Genomic DNA, 21,068 nt, shown 5'->3' on the forward strand with positions numbered 1-21,068 from the left:
TACTGAGGTACAGTGAAAAGTTTGTTGTGTGCTATCCAGTCAGCAGAAAGACGATACATGATGTGTTTTTACACATTATATTCTTAGCTGAGAGTAATAGTGCAAAATATTTGGGGGAAACTGAGAAAATATTTTGATAGCCTTTTAATTTAGAGGTGATAAATTCAAAATTTTCATTCTGATGAAAATAATTTTAAAAGCGCTTGCAGTATTTCACAAAACATTTAATTTGAATTGATTTTGATTAATTTTAATACATGGATTTAGATTTAGATTTTAATTAATGTGTTTTCTCATTGTAAGATTTGTTTTTCCCTGTTACTCCACCTGGTTGCAATCAAAAAGTCATTAAAAAAAAATGTCATTGACACCGTGGAAGGAGAAGAGGAAACTTGTATATGTTTGTCTCTCAACGTTTATTCACCGGGTTATCTGCACGTTGATACTAATTGAAAATTATGCATTTGAACCAATTTTTGCATTTACTGAGTGGTAAATCTCTACATTTGTCTCTTACTCTGTACAGAAAATTAATGGATCACCATTTGTTAACAACGATGCCTGCTTTGCTCTTGCTTATGCTGTAATAATGCTCAATACGGATCAGCATAATCACAACGTTCGTAAGCAAAATGTGCCGATGACGCTGGAGGTAGGTATTTCAGGAGCTTTGGTGAATCAGTTTTGAAAATATTTACTCCTCACTATTACATTGCATTATTAATTGCTGTAATAATAAGAATGTAAAGACACAAGACAAAGATGAAAGGGTTTACTGTTCAATCTCAGCACAACGCCTACATGAAACCTGCGTCATTAGTGTTTATAATTGAGCCATAGTAATCATGTCCTAATCCGCACATATTCTTTTTGAAACCACTCCTCCAACCCTTTTCAGTATTAGCATTAGATTTTGTGCATGCATGATTTTGGAATTATACTCAATCAGGTGTAGAACATTATCTATTATCCCATTAACCTGTCCCTGGTTGGTAGTGAAAGGGTGTTGGGTTGTCAGGCGATGCATCTTGGCAAGGGCACCCAGCTTCTAACCTGCTTTTCAAACTATCACATTTATGTAGCTGGCACAGTCAAGGTTCTGATCACAATGGTGACCCCATTTGGTATTGAGGGTGAGAGTTTTAGCAATGGTGCCGAAGCGAAATGTCAACGTTAGGTGGTCAAAGCTCCTATTGGAAAGGTTCAGTGATGAGCACTTGCATGGCTTCAATGTTGCCACATTTTGACTGTTTTTGATGTCTTCAGCATTATTACATTTTGTTTTGATAAAAAATACATTATGATGGTAATTGTTAATATTGGTGCTTTGTTACTGAAAATATAATCTCTTTCTTGTACAGGATATATTATAAAATTGTATTAATTGACTGCTAAATATTATTCCCTGCCTTGATTTTTATAGTTTGTGTATGAGGCTGTTGAGAAAATAGTACCATATCATGACAGTTTAAGGCCACCTACCTGATTCTATCCATTTTAAATTGCTATTATTATTTTAACAAAAGGGTCCTTTAAATATCCCCTAAGGGTTTGATGTTTAATTAAGATTTTAAGGACCACTTAACCAATTGGTATCTTGTTGCCGTTGCCATAATAGAAATCACTCACATTAATGACTTGGGTTTAAAGCAGTTAGGCATGCAATACTTCTCAACATTCATGATAAATTAATGCCTGTTCGTGGCAGGGTAATTTGAAAGCTGCCTTGAGATTTAATTTAATATTACTGCAATGTAGTTGGTTTAAAAAAAAATATTTGACGATGAACATATTTTGCAGTGTGGTTCTCAAAATTGATTTTCCTAATTTCAATGGCATAAATTAATCAGTGTTTCTGCATCTCTTATCAATTTGATGTATTTTCTCAACTGAATTTGGCTGGTAATGTCTTCAATTTAAAAACTCATTCATATCATACTTTTCCCATGTTCAGGCCAATGTGTTTTGGACCCAATCAATTACAATCGATCAATCTTTTGGCATAAGCATTGGCTAGTAAATTTGTATGGATCACAGTTCCATAAACAGATTAAAGTAACTGTTTTTAGAAATGGAACATTTTAGTATATAGCTTCTGAACTTCATATTGATAGAAAGGGTTTGTCCTGATTTTGGAAGGTAATTAATTATGCCATTAAATAAAATGTTCATTACTTTCTGAAGGAAGAAACTTTACATTTTACTGATGTCTCAAAGTCAACCTTTTAAAACTTGAAGTGAAACAAGCCTTTTGGCAAAAGTCAACAGTAATTATATGTTCACTGTAAAATAAACCTTTAAATCCCTTTAGATTCCATGGATCATACTGTGTTTCATCAGATTGTCTGCTTGACCTATTCGCTGAAATCAGTTTAATAAACTGAATGTTAAAATATGTACCAGCTCTGTAGTTATATCTCATGATAATTTTAGTAAGGATAGTGATTGATTATTTTCAAAGCCAATATGAATTTGTGATTTTAGACTTTCCATTCCCCCTTTTGTTTTCTCTATGATTAAAGGGGCTGTTAATTATCATGCCATCATACTATAAATTCTTGATCATAATTTGCTTTGTGGTCTTTCTCTTTGTAGCAATTCAAAAAGAATTTGAAAGGAGTTAATGGCTCCAAAGATTTTGACCAAGATATGTTAGAAGACATCTACAATGGAATAAAGTAAGTTTGTTTAACGAAAATATTTCACCTAGTCAGCTTTAGTCATATTTAATCAGAGATTGTATCATGGCAATATTCAAAATATATATGTTTTAAATGATGTGCAAGTATCACTTGCCACAGGAAACATGGGAATATCTATCGGGTGGTACATTATTAATGCCTTCTATTAAATATTGGCACATAGTTAAAATTTGTAATGACAACATTTCCTCTTAACAAATGTGCAGTGAATTTAAGGTCATAAGTGATGGGAGCAAAATTAGGCCATTCGACCCATCAAGTCTACTCCGCCATTCGATCATGGCTGATCTATCTCTCCCTCCAAACCCCATTCTCCTGCCTTCTCCCCATAACCTCTGACACGTGTACTAATCAAGAATCTATCAATCTATGCCTTAAAAATATCCATTGACTTGGCCTCCACAGCCTTCTGTGGCAAAAAAAATCGAGAGATTCACCACCCTCTGATTAAAGAAATTCCTTATCACCTCCTTCCTAAAGGAATGCCTTTTAATTCTGATGCTATGACCTCTAGTCCTAGACTCTCCCACTAGTGGAAACATCTTCTCCGCATCCAGTCTTTCCAATTTGAGCCAAAAAGATCTTTAGAGATGTTGTTTTAATTCACTGTAACAGTGGGTTAGCTAGTTCAAAGATTAAGCTCGAACTGCCTGAGATCCAGAACCTTTCCACATTTTTCTTGGTTGTTTTATTATGGGAAATTATGATGTTAATTATTTAAAGTTAATTTTACATGGATTCAGTGTTTAAAAAAAGGTCAATTTAAATCAAAAATGGTGATGAATGGAAAGTGTGATTCATGGGATCATTTCATATTTCCAAAAGAACAACGCAGTTATTAATCAAGATCACATTTTCTAAGCAAACAAAAGACTTTTATATTCAATTAATTACTTTCTATTGAGCTGCTCTTATTTTGGAGAGATGCATAATTTACTCGTCAGGATACTAATTTATGTGAATTTGGGAAAACTGCAAATGTAAAAGACGATGACATTGAAACAAGCTTTAACATTCAAAAACAAAAAAGCCAGCAATTCAAAAGCAGCTGTACGTGAACAGGTGACCAAGGTTATTGGCTTATTGCTACTGATTAGTTAATTTATTGTTATTGAATGGGATTCTCAGATTTTTACCAGTACATATGGCCCATTTATTTCTGGAGACTAAAATCTGAAAGACATGTTGGAGTGATCTTTATAAGGAAAAAGTTGATCCCTATCAACAAATCTTGTGAACAATTCTGATGAATTGTTTTTTCATCTTGTAACTCAGTATCACAGCAGATGGTACACTTACTCAGTGGAATACTCGTATTTCTTGATCATATCTTTCTAATCTTTATTAATTAACTTTTGTTTGTTACTGTTGATCAAAATACTGACTAATGGGAAATAAAAGACAAATGGGATTAAAGAGATGGTAAGGTTATAAAATCATACAAGGGTAATTAGGTGTTGCATTTGGAATTATAGCTTTCTTTATTTTAATAGAAACTCGATTTTATGATCAAATTTGATGTTGAAACATATTTCTGTTTGGGGATTTCTTTTGAACTGCACAAATGTTAGCTATATCTAATTTACTGACAAAAGCTGACTAATAGCCCTGTCCCACGGTACGAGTTAATTCCAAGAGCTCTCCCAAGTTTAAAAAAAATCAAACTCGCGGTAAGCACGGAGAATGAATGTAGCGGGTACGTCGGAGTTCGGGGACGTCTCTTAGCGCTAACGGCAGGTACTCGGGAAGACTCGCTAACGGCAGGTAAGCATGGGAAGACTCGTGAAGATTTTTCAACATGATGAAAAATGTCCACGAGAGCCCCGAGTACCGACGAGTGGCCATTACAATAAATCTCAGAGTTCAAATCGGGGCCAAATCGGGAGAATTCTTCGAATAAACTCGTACCGTGGGAGAGTGCTTTTAGTAGTACAGAAAATCAAAATATGATACCAGAATATGTTTTCGTCATGTTCAATATTTAAAGAAAGTAATAAGTTTATCATTGTGGATAAAGTGTAGATTATAAAAAGAAACTCAAATTAAATTCCAAAAATCAAATGTTATAACAGCTCTCTGTGCAATTGAAATATCTGAAAGAAAAACTTTGTTATACCTTAGGAATGATGAGATTGTGATGCCTGAGGAACAAACGGGTTTTGTGAGAGAAAACTATATATGGAACGTACTTTTGAATCGTGGGAGCTCGTCAGAAGGCATCTTCCTCCATGTGCCTCCAGGAAGCTTTGATCATGACCTATTCACCATGACGTGGGGTCCCACTATAGCTGCACTTTCCTATGTTTTTGACAAGAGTTTAGATGAAACAATAATACAGAAGGCAATATCTGGATTCAGGTAAAGTATTACCAAATGCTAATCAATTATATGTTTTAATATTAATGTGTACAGGAAAGATCTCTGATGGAAAACAAGTTTTATGCTTGGCAGAAGGGTGTGTATAGAACATGGGTGCTAAGAGTGTAATCATATTGGAATTAATTCTGTGCAGAATAGTGATGGCCTAGGTTTTTGTGTGTGTTCGATATCAAAATGAAGATTTTCAACAAAATGAAGCATGTTGATTTATCTTTGACTTGAATCAACTTTATTGCTTTTTCTAATGTGGGTCAGATTCCTTTGGTGGTTATTCTTAACTTGAGTTGATTCCCATTCTGTTGAGTGTAATTTAAAAGTCATAGCTGCAGTTAATCTTCAATAATTTAGAATAACGTTGGTGATCAATGCCTCTCAAGTAAAACAATTGGGATGGATTTGGATGAGCTCGTGATTTTTTTTCCTTAGCCATTAGTTTTGTTAAATTAGTACTTTGATAATTTCAGAAAGTAGAAAGCTGTTTAATTTGGGTATCCTTATACCTTTGCTCATCGACATTGTTCACTGAAGTTGTAACAGATTTATTTGTCGAAACCTGTATTTCCTTGAAATTACACAAACCCTATTAGGACCATCGACCAATAAATGTAAGATCAAATTATAACTCAATGCTTTTTAACCTTTTGTGTCGTTAGAGCAATATTGAGTTGTTATGTTAATGATCATTTTCCTTTCTCCTCTGCAGGAAATGCGCCATGATTTCAGCTCATTATGGACTAAGTGATGTGTTTGACAATCTTATTATTTCCCTGTGCAAATTTACAGCTCTTAGCAGTGAGGTTGGTGCTTTGCAATACTTAATTATTTCATGAAACTCCTGAGACTGTGTCTTTGCATTTTTTAAATAAAATCTGCTTGCTTTTTTTGGGGGATAAATTCTGCAATGAAGAATTTGTTTGCAGAAATATAAAATGTAATTTTTATAATTTCATCCCATTCAAACCTTTGAATTCCTCATGCGAATAATAGCAGTTGATTAAATTATCGTGTCCATTATTCATGAGTATTTTCTGAACCACCTGAAGTATAATATCATGCCATGCATCTTTTAGACATAGGATTCTAAACAGTTCAGTGTTGTACTGAACATTCTGTGTTTGAAAGGAAAACTGCCTTGTTTGGCATCAATGTGGGATGTCAGTTTTCCCTTAAAACAACCGAGGAATAGAAATCTCCAACAGTGCCCCAACTACTTTTTCTGAAGCTTTCTGTTGGGAAGTGCCTTCAGCATTGCCTTGAGACCCACTTCCTGGTTGCAGAGGGCTCTGGGGTCATGCCACCAGAAACCTAGTTGAGCCAGGTCCTTTCTATTGAGTCCATGCATTTATCCAATTCTTGACCCAGGGCTTCCATACTGTGTGGTTTAGATCTGTCGCAATATAACATTGGGATATAATCTTGAATCTCTTGAATCAGTATAATGGGTACACGCCACTCTCATTGGCACGACTGGAATTTAAAGGGTCCTAGAGGTGTTGTAGGCATGGTGAACTACAAGATCATTTAAATTACAATTCATTCTCTCGCTGCCCTCCAAGATTTATTTTTTGTTGAAAACAGGTATATTGCATGAACTTAAGTCGCAAGAGTTCTGATCTATGGAAAGTATTTGCCCTGTCACAGGAAGGCGAGTTTAGCTAGCTTTAAGGGGTTAGAAACCTTGCCATTTATTATTATTTTTTTAAATGGCTTGAGTGTTATCTTTAGATTTTAACGATGAATGTAATAGCTCATACTTTGGGGAAGAACAGATTTATACTGCCTCTTTCATTATTTAATTATATTAAATAATATGATGTGACATAATGTATAATCTCAAAAATGCATAGCACCAAGATGTATTTTATCCACTTGTTATATATAATCTGCTCGTCAATTTATTATATCACGAGCTACATTGTTCAAATTTGCAACTAGCTGTCATTTAATTTGTCTTCCTGCTCTCTGCATTGTTTTAGTTGCTCCACTATATATATTACACCAACTTCTTTGGCTGAATCTTTCTCCTTCAGTTTTTTATGTGTTGTTAAACGTGTCAATTTGATCCCGACCCTTTTAATTAAATTAACCATTGGCATTGGGCTGCTTTGCTGTTAATTAACTGTATTGTGCTCTTTTCCTGCAGTCTGTAGAGAATCTTCCAAATGTTTTTGGTAGCAATGCGAAAGCTCAACTGGCAGCCAAGACGGTGTTTAATCTGTCACATCGTCATGGCGACATTCTTAGAGAGGGGTGGAAGAACATTATGGACGCAATGCTGCAACTTTTCCGTGCTGAGCTTTTGCCCAAAGCCATGATAGAGGTAAGTGTTTCCTCCAGAACCTCTTCCCACTGTTAAAGTATGGTGAATATATGAGGTGACTTTTACAAATACAGTAATGCCTATGGCTATTTATGCTCGTTGTGATGTTGCTCTATGAAATAAAGATGAAGACATTATTGTGACAGAGACAAGCTCATGTACATTTTTTGTAAAATAAATCCCAACACATAGTAAAATGAGATGATGATATTGGTGGGAGACGGTATGGCTTAAATTGCCCCCTTTAGGTTCCTAACTTCATGCTGCACAGACGTTTGGACAAAAAAGGAATCTGTTAATAATCCTCGTACATGATAGGTAGGGCCATATTTATTGTTTGAGACTGAAAGACTTTTTTAATCCATAGAATAATAAGGAATAAATACATCTTGATAGTTGGTAGAAATCCTCATCTCCGTTGTGGGAGTAACTTCACTACATAAACGATAATACTTTATGAACATGGCGTAATACCATTTTTTCCTAAAGCAATTGAGGATGGTCTATCAAGGAGAGGCTTGTTATTTATGCAGTTTTGTGAGATTAATGGGGGGGGGGGGGGGGGGAATCATATTTTAAAAATCATTTTTTAAAAATGGGCATGATTCGGATGAATTTTAGTTTATGGCCCTTCTTGAAAGCCTCCAAACTTAACCATGTTCATCCAGACCCTAATTGTCAGAGCACAGTATCTACTCATGAAACTGGTGATGTCTGAAGTACACTAATTCGAATAACTACTGGGAGACTTGGTGCACAAGAATGCTTTTTGCTTTGAACAAATTTGTTGACTGTATTGTGCCTTTGATATTAAGAAACATTCCAGTACAATGCAGAAAATTATACTGAAAATTTGTACTCGTGCAAGTACTCGGGAAAATATATTAAATACGTTGAATAAATGTGCTTGTTGCAAATCTTCTGAAAGCATGCAATGCCCATCGTGCAATGCCCATGCATTGACCAAGGTTGTTAATTGTCCTTGGAAGTACTCAATTATAACTAGGAGAAAACAAAATGGTATTTTTAGGATTGAGCTGCACAAAGAGGGAGGGAACAGAAAATGGCGAAGTCGGCTGTGTTGATTGTTACGAAAAGGTGATTAATAAATGTAATTGCAGTGTTTAAAAACTATAAGGGTACAACGTTCTAGGTAGCACACCCTAGTGATTACAGCCAGCCTGTGAAAAAAATATTGGGACAACACAGGATGAGTAATAAATGAGAAGAACGTTGACTGGGCGGGGAAAAAATGAGACGAGTTGAAATTTGTAAAATTAGTATTTGCTATTGAAAGAGCAGCAGTAGAAGTGTTGAGATACTGTTGCGATAAGCTACTGTGCAGTAATCATTGTAACAAGTAATTTCCTTTGGGGACTGGAATGATGTATTTTCTATGAAGCAACCAGTAGACTGTTGAAGCGAGAGATTGAAGATATTGGTGAAAACTGGCCAGTTCAATGGCGTGCAATTTCAAAAACACCATCTGCTTAATGGAAACCTGCATCATTCCAATCCCTAAGAAAAATAAAGTGACCTTTCTCAATAACCAGTTCCCCACCATCCACTCCATCTGACAGTTAAACACTTGATCTACACTTCACACCGCCTCGGGAATGCAGCCAACATAATTAAGGACCTTTTTAACTCCAGTCATTCACTCTTCTCCCTATGGGCAGATGATATAAAACCTTGAAAGCACATACCCCCAGATTCAGGAACAACTACTTCCCCATTGTCATAAGAGTACTGGACATGGACAATCCTCCCATGTTAGGGTGTAGCCCTGATCTCCCAACCTACATATTTGCAGACATTGGACTTTTTTTCTCTGGGACTGTAATGCTGCAATACTGTAACATTATATTCTGCACTCCTGTATTTTACCCTTTGCAGTCCCTGCATACTTGTGTAGGACTTGATTGTAGTCATACGTGGCATGATTTGACTTGACTGGATGGAACACACAGTTTTTCATTGTATCTTGGTGCATGTGACAAGAACATATTAAAGACTATTGGCCAGTCGCTCATTGCAAACGTATCTCTATTTTCATTCCTGCTCTTCCAACAGCCCAAACATTCATTTTACAAATTCCAACCTGTCCCATTTACCCCACCCAGTCAACATTCTTCTCTTCCATTACTCAACTTGTGTTCCAATGTTTTTCCCACAAGCTGACTCCAATCAGCAGGGTGTGCTGCCTAGAACTTTGTACCTTTTCAGCTTTTAACACTGCTATTAATTTATGAATTACCTTTCCATAAAGTCAAGGGTGGCACGTTCGTTATCAGAATGAGTTGAAGCAATCTAACTTTTAACTTCTGGGAGATTGTGGTCATATTGAGTGGAAATGTTCAATGAACGATAATCCAATTTAGGTTTGATGAGCAGGAAGGCTTGCGGAAGCAAAGCATGTTCATTCAAAATACATGTAAATTATTTTGGAGTGGCATTAGTATGAAACTGTAGTTACATCAGTTTCCCTTAACCTCTTTGTGATTACCTGCTTGTTCATTGCCTCTTGCACCAGCGAATAAGCATTGAACTTTCATGAATTACTACTTTGGAATGCTTCTTTTATTATTCCGGTGAAATCTATCTCAGATTTATTAACAAATTGTTGTGATGTGATGTTTTGTTGAGCACTAACCTAACGTTAAGTAGTTACATTGAGTTCTTTTTACTCCATCTAGACAAGTCAAAGATTAGAGAAAAGCCTGTCATCAGAAATGAGAATATAATTGATGATTTCAATGGAAGCAGCTTCCTTTTCCCCCATCAGAATCACAAAACCATTCATTTTTCACTCAAATTTAATACTGTGACAATCATGGTCTTGGGGAGGGGAAAAAAAAATCCATGTTTTTTTTCCGAATTAAAATTGACTGTTGGACTGACATTACAGATTTATTTGAAAGTGTTGGGTCAGCATTTTCTTTTCAGTTAGAATGATTGAAGCATGAATTGACAGAGTACAAGTCATCTCTTTTATTTTTGTGGTGTGGCAGAAATTCTTTGTGCATAGCGCAAATTCTGGATTACTACATACATCTGAACTTTGAACTATAAGTTTTTATGAAGAGTTGGTACTGTGTTAGAGACTACCCTCTCCTCCTTCAATCCGGCTGTGCCCAACCGAAGCTGGAGTGTTTATGTCACAAACTTACCTTACAATTGAGGAGCTTGAGATGACTGTGTTCAGAACAGTAGTGAACTCCACTGAGACTTTGACAAGGGGCTATTAAAATAAAACTATGTTTGTAAAGACAACCTAGTGCATTGTTTCATTGGACAAAGAGAGGTGAACTTTGACTACATTATATATGCACCACGCAGGGTGAAGGTGTAGAACTGCACGTGACTTGTAGATTTCCACACTTGACATTTGGTATTGGGTTTCACTTTTAGAGGGTTTGTCGAGTAGAGGAATCCCTAGGAAGCTGGGTTGTGAAATCTACAAATATGATTGTTAATACCCCATGTTATAAACTAATTTTAGTTTATTTCTTTCCTTACTGGTTGAATATTTCTAAATAAGATATGGAAATAACAGTAAGGTCTGTAACAATGAAAAGCTCCTAATAAAATTAGGCCTATTAGTATTGTCTATTTGTGATAGTATTGAGGCAATACTGCCACCTGCTGCTCACAACTAATCAATTTTTTTAAAGCCTGTTTGAAATGTTATTCAAATACATTACCTGTAGTCAATAGGCTATGATTTCTTACCATATTGACTGCAAGTCATCTTAATGTCCTTGCTTGGAGGATCAGAGAGATGGCAAAAACAAAATACTATGTTATGGAAATCTGCAGTAACAACAATGAATCTTGGAACTGCTCAGGTTATATCTGTCAAAAGTGAAGGAGTTCATAGTTTAGGTCAAGGAAGTGAATGAATACTTGATCACATGTGACAAGTCACAGTGAAATGATTTGCTTGCATACCCAAGGTATGCAAATACAGGTAGTCGCAACTAAATTGTTAAGTGAATTTCCAGAATGGTAAGCACACAATATACCCATGTTTTTTTATATTTGAAAACAATTAATTTTGTATTGGAGTATCTCCATATTACACTCGTATTACTTTCCTAGCTTTTACACCTGTTTGATATATGCATGATTTATTTTAAACAAGAAAAAATGAGTATAACTTTCTCTAACCTGAGTTCTGAAAGTATTTAGATTAAGTTGATCAATTATTATTCTGGAGTTTTGTTAGCAAGTGAATCTTTGTTTGTGCAGGTAGAAGACTTTGTGGAGCCCAATGGGAAAATCTCACTTCAGCGGGAAGAAACACCCTCAAATCGGTAGGAAGAATATTTAGAGACACAAGAGACAGCAGATGTTGGAATTTTGAGCAAATAAAATTGCTGGAGGAGCTCAGCGGGTCAGGCAGCTGCCTGACCCATCAAGTTCCTTCAGCAGTTTGTTGTCTGCTCGGGATGTATCTTTGCATGGCAGACTGAGATGATTTTGATGTTGGAATAACAATTCATTTGAAACCACCACTGCATTGTTAATATGTGGAATATAAAGACCTTCATTTACCACAATGTTGCTTTTGTGAAATTGAGACCAAATTAAAGTTACAAAGGTTAAAATATACTTGGATAAGGATGAAGGATTGGCAGAGAGAAGGGCATCTTTCAGAAGGGAAGAGAAGAATGGAATTTGGGGAACGCTGTTGGAAGATGCGTTGGGAGGAGGAGCGCATCGTGAACGAGGCGATGAGGATTGGGAATCTGAACGAGGAATGCAAGAAATGATAAATGGATGAGAATAATTGGATAATTACTAGAGTGTAAATTTGCTAAACTCTGGCCATAAACCAGGAGTTTCATCACAACACACAGCTTCATCCAGTTACAATTTTTTCTACATCTGTGAGATTTCACCAAATTATCTTATTTTTAATGCCTCTTTGAGACCATGGGACAATTTGGCAGGATAAATTACCATAGAGGCAGAAAAAGAGTCAAGAGTGTTTTATTGTCATGTCCCAAACACAATACAATTCTTTCTTGCAGCAGAATAACAAAACATGTAAACATAGTACTCTCTAATCGATATACTAAATGGAAACAAAAAGTTCAGTATATATTTTTATATACACACGCATACAAACACACAATAATAGTGCACAAAGACAAAACCAACTATGTAGTTCAGAGCTTATTTGGATGTTGTGGCGTTTAGTAGCCTGATTACTGTGAGAAAAAGCTGCTCCTGAACCTGGGTTTTACAGTTTTCAGGTTCCTATATCATCTTCCCGATGACGGGAGTGAAATTAGTGTGTGGCCAGGATGGGGTGGGTCTCTGATGCCCTTTATACCTCTTGCCAGGAGCAATGTAGTAGCTTATGTCCTTTATTGAAATTTAACGAATGAATGGGTCATACATTAAGCCGATCTCGCATTTTAAAGCTACAGTTTCAAATAAATAATTTCTTCCAATTCTGTTACAAATAAAAACTGATACTAAAATGGTTTGTTCTACTTGGTCATCTTAAATGGTGGAGTCGATCAATATTAAATAATTTTGTGTAATATTGACTTTAAATATTTGCAGCTGAACTAAATTGTTTTGTATTGAAATGCAGTGGTGAATCCACAGTCCTGAGTTTCGTTAGTTGGCTGACACTAAGTGGTAATGAACAGTCTGGTCTAAGGGGACCCTCTATAGAGAACGAAGAGGCCAAGCAAGCAGCTCTGGAATGCATTAAGGTAAATTAAAGTTAATGCTGCCTAACTGCCTGGAAAGAGTACATGTTTTTCTTTGCAAGATGTTTAACATTTGGTAGACTTTTATGACTTGTATATTGAAAGTCACTTATCCTTTAAGAAAAGATTTGTTGTGGAAATGGAAAAATATTGTTTTCTAAAATTAGATTACACAGATGTATTGTCTACACAGAATTGTTCCTTTCATTCTTATAGACTATTACCACTTTCCATTTTGTTCTCCTTTTGTTCTATTTGTTGGTAATATTTCTCAATGTCTTACTAGATTAGTCAGAGAATAAAAATTTCCCTTCTGATTATACCATTATTAATACCCGTAAAGAACTGAAATGGGCCTTGCAGCTGCCTACATTTTTTTTTAAATGATCAATGATATAGATCATGTGCAGGCAGAGGAGATTAGTTTAACCCGGCGTCATGTTTGGCACAGACATGTTAGGCTGAAGGGCCTGTTCCTGTGCTATACTGTTTTGTACTAATGAATGGTTAACTTGTTAACTTAATGACAGATTCTAAAATTACGCTGTGTACATTTTGGCTTGTGATGCCATCATAATAAGACGAACTTGAATTCTAGAAATGAATTTCCCAAATGTCATTATATAAATGTCATTAGGCTGTGAGTTCAATAGAGATCCAAATCAGCAATAACACTGTATCTTTGACCTGATATTCCGCTGCTGTTCTTCCGTAGAATCTTTCAGCTCAACGTCCGTTCCCCATCCTTCAGGCTTAGAGGGGCCACCTTCCCACAGTGTGTTAGCATGTTAATTCTGAAAGAGAACTGTTCTAGCTTCAATTTTATTTTTTCTTTATGTCAATTGCACAGTGTGGTTGTGGTATTTACTAGAAACCTTGATGGTATCATCAGTGGCGGACTGTCCAGGGTGTCAGCTTGCCCGATGGCAAGTGGGCCCCTGATGAAGTGATAGCAAGTGATGGCAAATGGGCCCCTGTTAGATGATAGCATTGTAGTTGTGGGTGGGCCCCCTTTGTCTCCTGGCAACCAATATTTTTAGACCCAGTCCGCCACTGGATATCATGACCTTCCAATATCATGAGATTTTCAATGGTTTAATTATTTCTCAGACTATTCATATTATTTGACAGTGTCATTAGGATTTATCATCTGGGTATTTGCTGATGAAACATTGTTTAATGATCTGCAGTGATGTTACTCAACCTCATTGGTCATGCCATGATTTTTAACTTGTTTTATATTCCAGCAATGTGACCCTGAGAAGCTGATTACTGAGAGCAAATTCCTTCAGTTGGAGTCTCTTCAAGAGCTGATGAAGGTTCGATGATTATAAAGTAAACAATCCAAATCTCATGCTCTTGTCACTGATTATCATGTCTCTTGCCCATAGTTATTGTGTTTAAATGTTGATCTCCTATTCAGTTCAGAGTTTTGCTGTGATGAGGCAAATCCAGGTCATTTTAGTAACTTATGGAAGACCCAGATTCTTTGGAGGGCTGTGAATCTGCTAAAGACATTATATGAATCTCTATCATCAGTTTATGCCCTATAACTATCCCACGTGAATCTACCACACGTGACAATTTCATCAAAAAGCTGTTAGATTGTTGATGAATTCTTAATGCAATGTTGATTTACCTTGGTGTTTTTATACCAACTTTACCAGCTTGCTTTAGATTGGACAACTTTCCTTTAAAACAATTTAATTTAACGTTATTTCATTAGGCCCTCATTTCTGTTACACCAGACGAGGAGACCTATGATGAGGAAGATGCGGCTTTTTGCCTTGAGATGCTGCTCCGGATCGTACTGGAAAACAGGTACAAGAAAATGTCCGGGCTGCCTCACGGTTGAACAACTGATCACTCTCAGAAGTCGAATATGGGCCAGATATCTAGGCAGTGTTCATTGGATCAAGCAGCATGGATGGATGGAACCACAAAATTAATGTCCACAGTCAATGGCTTTCTGTCAGAACTGTGAAAAGTTGTAGATCAAGCAGGCTAGTTGTAGGCCATCTTTCAGATTGTATGATGCAAGTGTGTTGTTAGTTGAGAGAGTGATAAAGGTTTGAAGATCTCTGGAGGATTTGTACGTGAGAGGAGTTTTATTGGAACAGAGCGATAAATTAAGAAGAAAATACAGGAACCTTGAGCTACAGCGTTGAGAAGCAGGATTCTACAGATGCTGAAGATCTGAAATAAAAACAGGCTATGTTTGTCAATACTCAGCAGGTCGGGCATCAACTGTGATGAGAGATATCGTATTAACATTGCAGGTTAAGGATGCTTTCAGAATTGACCAGTTCCAATACAATATGGATAGACTAATTAGCTGATAATGTTGAATTTGGCATTAAGTTCCAAGGTCTGTAATGCAGTGTTCCTCAAGTTTCTTTTGGGCTTCATTGGAACAACAGTAAGAGACCAAGAGTGGTCATTCAGAGTAGGAATGGGATTGAAAATTGAATGTTCATAGTCATCCTTGTGGACTGAATAGAAATGTGCTTCAAAAAAGATATCCAACCTATCTTTGGGTTCTCCAATATAGAGGAATCCATAGCACTGTAAATTAAATTGGAAGAAATGCTTGTCATCACTGCTTCATCTGGAAGATATGATTAGGGCCCATCAATGCAGAGAAAGGGTAAAACTCGAAGGGCAGATGTTTCATCTTCCGCCTTCGTGGATTTCTTAAGCAACTTCACGTGTGAAAGATTTCTTTTTTTTTTTAATTTGATGCTTTTCTTTCCTACAGAGATCGTGTCTCCTGTGTCTGGCAAACTGTACGAGACCATCTGTACCATTTGACTGTTCATGCCACAGAGCAATGCTTCCTTGTTGAAAGAGCCGTTGTAGGTCTTCTGAGGCTGGCAATACGGTTGCTACGCAGAGAGGAGATCAGTTCACAGGTATGAGGAATTGCAGGGCCAAGCAACTTTATATTAAAAAAAAAAAGTGAACTAGTCCAATTTGAATATGAACATTCAAGGAGTCATTTAATTTACCTTCCAACATGAAGCCACAAATTCACAACACAGCAGATTACCACTGACTTCTTTTTAAATCATATTCCTTTTATTCATTTGCTTTTACAATCATGTACAGAATCCAAGAAGTAAACTGACAAATATGGTATTTACAATCTGTCCGCAAGTCTGGGTTGTTGCAGTTTGACCGTTCATGTGCAGATGTTTTGGACAATGTTGTTTAAACATCGAACACCAGAGATTGGATTTTGAACAATGGAACTAGCCAGTGAAATCTGATCTAATGTTAGTTTTTCTTTGGTAGATGTAAATTCCTGCAATAAAAGGAGTATTATTGTAAACTTAGTGCTCAGCAGTATCCAATGCGGATTCTGCCATTGTCACTTCTCATGAAGTATTCTATCAAGACAGTTCTAATTGCATTTCAAATAATTGAATGAAATAACATGAATTATATTTTTGTCTAACATATTTTGATTTATTTTTCAGGTGCTTCACTCCTTGAGAGTTCTGCTCATGATGAAACCAATTGTCTTATCAAGAGTGAGCCGACAAATTGCATATGGCTTGCATGAGCTGCTGAAGACCAATGCTGCCAACATTCACTCGAGTGATGACTGGTGTACCTTGTTTACGCTCCTAGAATGTATTGGCGCAGGAGTCAAACCTCCACCTGCTCTACAGATAGCATCTGGAGTTGATAGCCATGATGCAGGTTAATTTCCAGAATTACCTTTTACTAAGCAGCCGCTCAGATGTTATGTCAAGTGAAGGCATATCCACTAACAAGCAGCTGGTGTTTACTTCATTTCAGTTAATCTTTCAGTTTCAGTATATTGTCACGTGTACCGAGGTACAGTGAAAAGCTTTTGTTGCATGCTAACCAGTCAGCGGAAAGACAATGCATGATTACAATCGACCCACTCACAGTGCACAGATGCATGATAAGGGAATAACATTTAGTGCAAGGTAAAGCCAGTAAAGTCCGATCAAAGATAGTCCGAGGGTCCCCATTGAGGTAGATAGTAGTTCAGGACTGTTCTCTAGTTGTGGTTGGATGGTTCATTCAAGACAAAACAGAGCAGTGGAGAAGATAGTGGAGAAGGAAACAAACTGAAAATAAGGATGCAAAGTAAAATTGGATACCCGGTATTTCAGCTGCTTATTGTCTATGAAGCCTTTTTAATTAACGCTAATATATTCTGTAAATCTCATTGATCTAACAAGAGGTCCATTAATGAAACAGTGTATTGAATTTCACTCATTGCTATAAACACTGAACTTGAGCTGAGCTTATTATAAGTAAACAAAATGTGATAAATGTCACACATGGGTAGGTGGGCTTTGCTAATTAGGTACTTTAAAAATAGGAAATCCTGCTCTTTTGTGAGCTTACAACAAGAAATTGGCAAAGTATTTCTAAATGGTCTTGTAATCTTATAGTAGGAATTAAAACTGCAATTAATTAGAATTTATTGCAGCTAAATGTGCATCCGCACTCAACATAGATCAATATTTATATATAGCTATAATAGAGAATTGCTGCCACTTTTAACTAACAGAAACATCTTTAAACATTGCGATAATCTCAAGGGTGCTTTCCGCATCACATTCAGAATTTATGCGATTCATTATGATGTAGATTTGTTGAATTCCTTAAAATATCAGCTCCTTCATTCTTCAATGTCACACTTACACTACATATTAATCGGCAGGGTGAGCTGGTCTCTGAGAAGTGGACCTACAGTCAAAGGAAATTTGTAAGTGGCCCAGGATATCTGAATACTCACTTTTTCCTTTTTTGAGGGATGAATTCCTACAGGAGATGCATATATTTTGATCTCAAAAATCCCATATTCAACACAGGCTCGGTGTTTGATTATATAATTATCCAATGAATGGTTAAGTACAATGCATCAAAACCAAATGAGGTTGCAACCAGTTAAGATACATGGGTTTTCCTCCAGTGGCTTCACTCTCAGATTTGGACAACTAACGACATTTTCAATGTGGGTTCACTTATCTGGTTGCAAGTGGACGGTTTTAGTGGAATAAATGTGTGCAGTGGGCCCCAGTGTTGATATCAGGGTTGTATTTTGTATGGTTCCCAGCATGGCTGGTGCCAACTTGAAAGTTTTAATTAGCATGAAGATGCTCCAGGGTTTTTTTTCCTGGCATGAATAGTAGAAGGTTGCAGTGGGAAAGTTAAGCAAAATGGCTTAAAGTTCGTGCATCTTGGGTGCTTGTTCCCCATTGGGATGTGTTCAGATGGACATCATTTATTCCAAGTTCCATTAAGAATAAGTAATGGAATCAATCTACATTGGCGTTAGTTCTTCTGCTGGACTGGTTTGTATGATCTTAATATATCATTGCTGTTCCTCATCCTTCACGCACTCGGGACAATTTTACATTCATACCAAGCCAATTAACCTGCAAACCTGTAGGTGTTTGGAGTGTGGGAGGATTTTAAGCATCTATACTTCAGTGTACGTGATCTTACAGTAAAGAATGTTGTGCTTCTTTAAAAGGTGCGCAGTCTGATAGTGAAATTGCATCCTACCATCCTAGTGAAGTTAATTCAGATCGTGGCTACACCTCAGACTCTGAAGTGTATGCAGAGCATGGGAAGCAGACCAAGGTACACCGTTCTGCCACTGATGTTGACATTGCCAGCAGTGGCTGGCTGGTGGTGAGTCATGTACAAGTGAACTGTACGCATTTTCACTTCTTGTTTCCAAGAGTCGAGAGCGTTTTATTGTCGTGTGTTCCGAAAGGGGACAATGGAATTCTTACAACAGATAAGTAAACATAGAACTCTGTAAACACGATAATCAACAACAAAGTTCAGTATTATAAGAAAAATAAACAACCAACAATAGTGAAACACACTAATAATAATGTTTGGAAATTATTAACATTCATTTATTGCAACAAAAAAAAGAGTTTTCAGCACTGCTTGCTAATCTGCAGTGAGTGTATTTAATAGAGAACCATAAAGCTATCCAATGTGAAACGGCTTTGGACCAAACCAACAATGCCGACCAAGTTGCCTAACCAAGCTGATCCCACTTGCCTCACCTGGCCCATATCTCTCCAAACCTTTTCTATCTACATACCTTTCCACCTGTCTTTACAATGTCATAATTGAACCCTCCTTTACTGCTTCTTCTGACAGCTTGTTCCATGTTTCCACTTCCCTCAGTGTGAAGAAGTTGCCTCTCGGGTCCATTTTAAATCTTTCCCCTCTTGCCTTGAACCTATGCCCTCTAGATTTAGACTACCCTTTGCTGGGGAACAGACTGTGGCAATTCACCTTATCATTGCCCCTCATGATTTTATAAACCTCTATCAGGTCACTCCTTGGTCTCCAATACTCCAGGGACAGTAGACTTGGCAGACCCATCCTCTTCAGGCCAGCCCAATAATATCCTTATATTATTTTGCATATTTTGCAGTATTTTAAATGCACAAGGTTGACACTGCTGTGTCGTGGGACATTGATTAAGATGCTATTTAATGCGAGTTTCATATACTTGGATACTGGCACATGATTATGAAACAACCTAATGTCATATACCTAAAAGAAGCAATAATGCGAGAATGTTTTTTGTATATTTCTAAACTTCTAAATCTGATTGCTCACATTGTTGATGATATTTTTGGCAGGTGGGGAGAGATGACTTGGATACCAACAAAGCCTCTGGCCAAGGCATGAAGCCGGGCTGCTCTCCTCTAGTCAATCAGTACAGCCTAACTTTGGGACAGGATCTGGGCTCACACGATACTAAGTCACTTATCAAGTGTGTGGAATCACTGTCGTTTATTGTAAGAGATGCCGCCCATGTAACACCAGAAAATTTTGAACTTTGTGTAAAATCAATTCGCATCTTTGTAGAAGCAAATCTCAACGGTGGTAAGTTGTGGAAGTGTTTCCTTTTCCTTGATCCACACTAAAAATCTGCATTTCGCATTAAGCAGCAAATTGTGACTAATAAATTAAAATGTTATGCGTATCTTTTTTGCTTTGCTTCACAGTCCAGCAATGTTTATTTTAGAATTTTAAACCCCTTGGGTCTTTCTAAAATCAACCCAGGCATAGACATGCAAAACATTGGTATAATAACTAAGGAATCCAGCTGTTTTTCATTGCATCATGTCATTCAGTAAAGATTAATATACAGCTATGATCTTGCATGGTATGCATGTGAGCGTCTGCATGTTTGTGAAATGGTAGGAGAAGAAGCAGTTTACAGGGGTGGCAGATGATGTTTTGCAGACTGCCACGTATATTTCTTTTCAGAATTGTTTGAGACCAGGTAAGGTATTATCTACGAAAGTACATGTGGCTAAAATTGTGGCGTTACCCATCCTCATGGCTTGTCGATCATTGGATTGGATTTTTTCCTTCCACATTGGTTTGCTGATATCACAGTTGGTATTTTTGTAATTTGGGGCTTGTTGCAGGGTATAAAACACATGAGAGGAAATCTAAAACATACAAATTTGACAAATCAAACCGACTAAAGAAGAAACAAAAGGAAAAGGAGAGTTCGATGAAGCGGTCCAAGTCTTTTAACCATCGTCCATCAAAGTTGCATAGTGATGATGATGAAGACGACAGTGTACCCGCAAGTTATCACACTGTGTCATTGCAGGTTAGTCAGGATGTAAGTATAGCAGGTCTTTCCGATTCCTCATCTTGCCTCATGCTGCCTGTTCTCAATGAGACTGTTCTGTCAAACTTGGAATCCTATTTCATTTTTTATTCCTTTTCCTTAGTGTTTCAGGGTTCCTTATTATGAAATTTCCACCGTTTGAATTGACCAAGAGTAACTCAGTAAACTTGCCTTCCTACTATCTTTCTGTTCTAATACCTCCCCTCCCCTATCTTTCTGTTCTAACACCTCCCCACCTTTTTTCCCCACTTGTGCTCAGTGAAATGTGT

General features: G+C 36.9%; 1 protein-coding gene across 4 annotated transcripts in view; it reads left to right on the plus strand.

Annotated features, from left to right (window-relative positions):
• The window catches only part of gbf1 (golgi brefeldin A resistant guanine nucleotide exchange factor 1), a 161,004-nt gene that overhangs the window by 127,047 nt on the left and 12,889 nt on the right, over positions 1 to 21,068 (plus strand). For 2 of the 4 annotated variants that reach the window (XM_055661779.1, XM_055661775.1), the window contains exons 20-33: positions 527 to 652; positions 2,596 to 2,678; positions 4,824 to 5,060; positions 5,785 to 5,878; positions 7,225 to 7,401; positions 11,653 to 11,717; positions 13,010 to 13,133; positions 14,378 to 14,449; positions 14,857 to 14,951; positions 15,889 to 16,042; positions 16,610 to 16,835; positions 18,652 to 18,812; positions 19,790 to 20,036; positions 20,588 to 20,790. In XM_055661779.1, the coding sequence (XP_055517754.1) occupies positions 527 to 652; positions 2,596 to 2,678; positions 4,824 to 5,060; positions 5,785 to 5,878; positions 7,225 to 7,401; positions 11,653 to 11,717; positions 13,010 to 13,133; positions 14,378 to 14,449; positions 14,857 to 14,951; positions 15,889 to 16,042; positions 16,610 to 16,835; positions 18,652 to 18,812; positions 19,790 to 20,036; positions 20,588 to 20,790 (2,064 nt within the window). The remainder of the gene's footprint in view (positions 1 to 526; positions 653 to 2,595; positions 2,679 to 4,823; positions 5,061 to 5,784; positions 5,879 to 7,224; positions 7,402 to 11,652; positions 11,718 to 13,009; positions 13,134 to 14,377; positions 14,450 to 14,856; positions 14,952 to 15,888; positions 16,043 to 16,609; positions 16,836 to 18,651; positions 18,813 to 19,789; positions 20,037 to 20,587; positions 20,791 to 21,068) is intronic. The other 2 variants (XM_055661778.1, XM_055661776.1) reach the window with 2 other exon arrangements.

The sequence above is a fragment of the Leucoraja erinacea genome, chromosome 34 (assembly GCF_028641065.1).
Source record: "Leucoraja erinacea ecotype New England chromosome 34, Leri_hhj_1, whole genome shotgun sequence".
NCBI classification, from domain to species: domain Eukaryota; kingdom Metazoa; phylum Chordata; class Chondrichthyes; order Rajiformes; family Rajidae; genus Leucoraja; species Leucoraja erinaceus.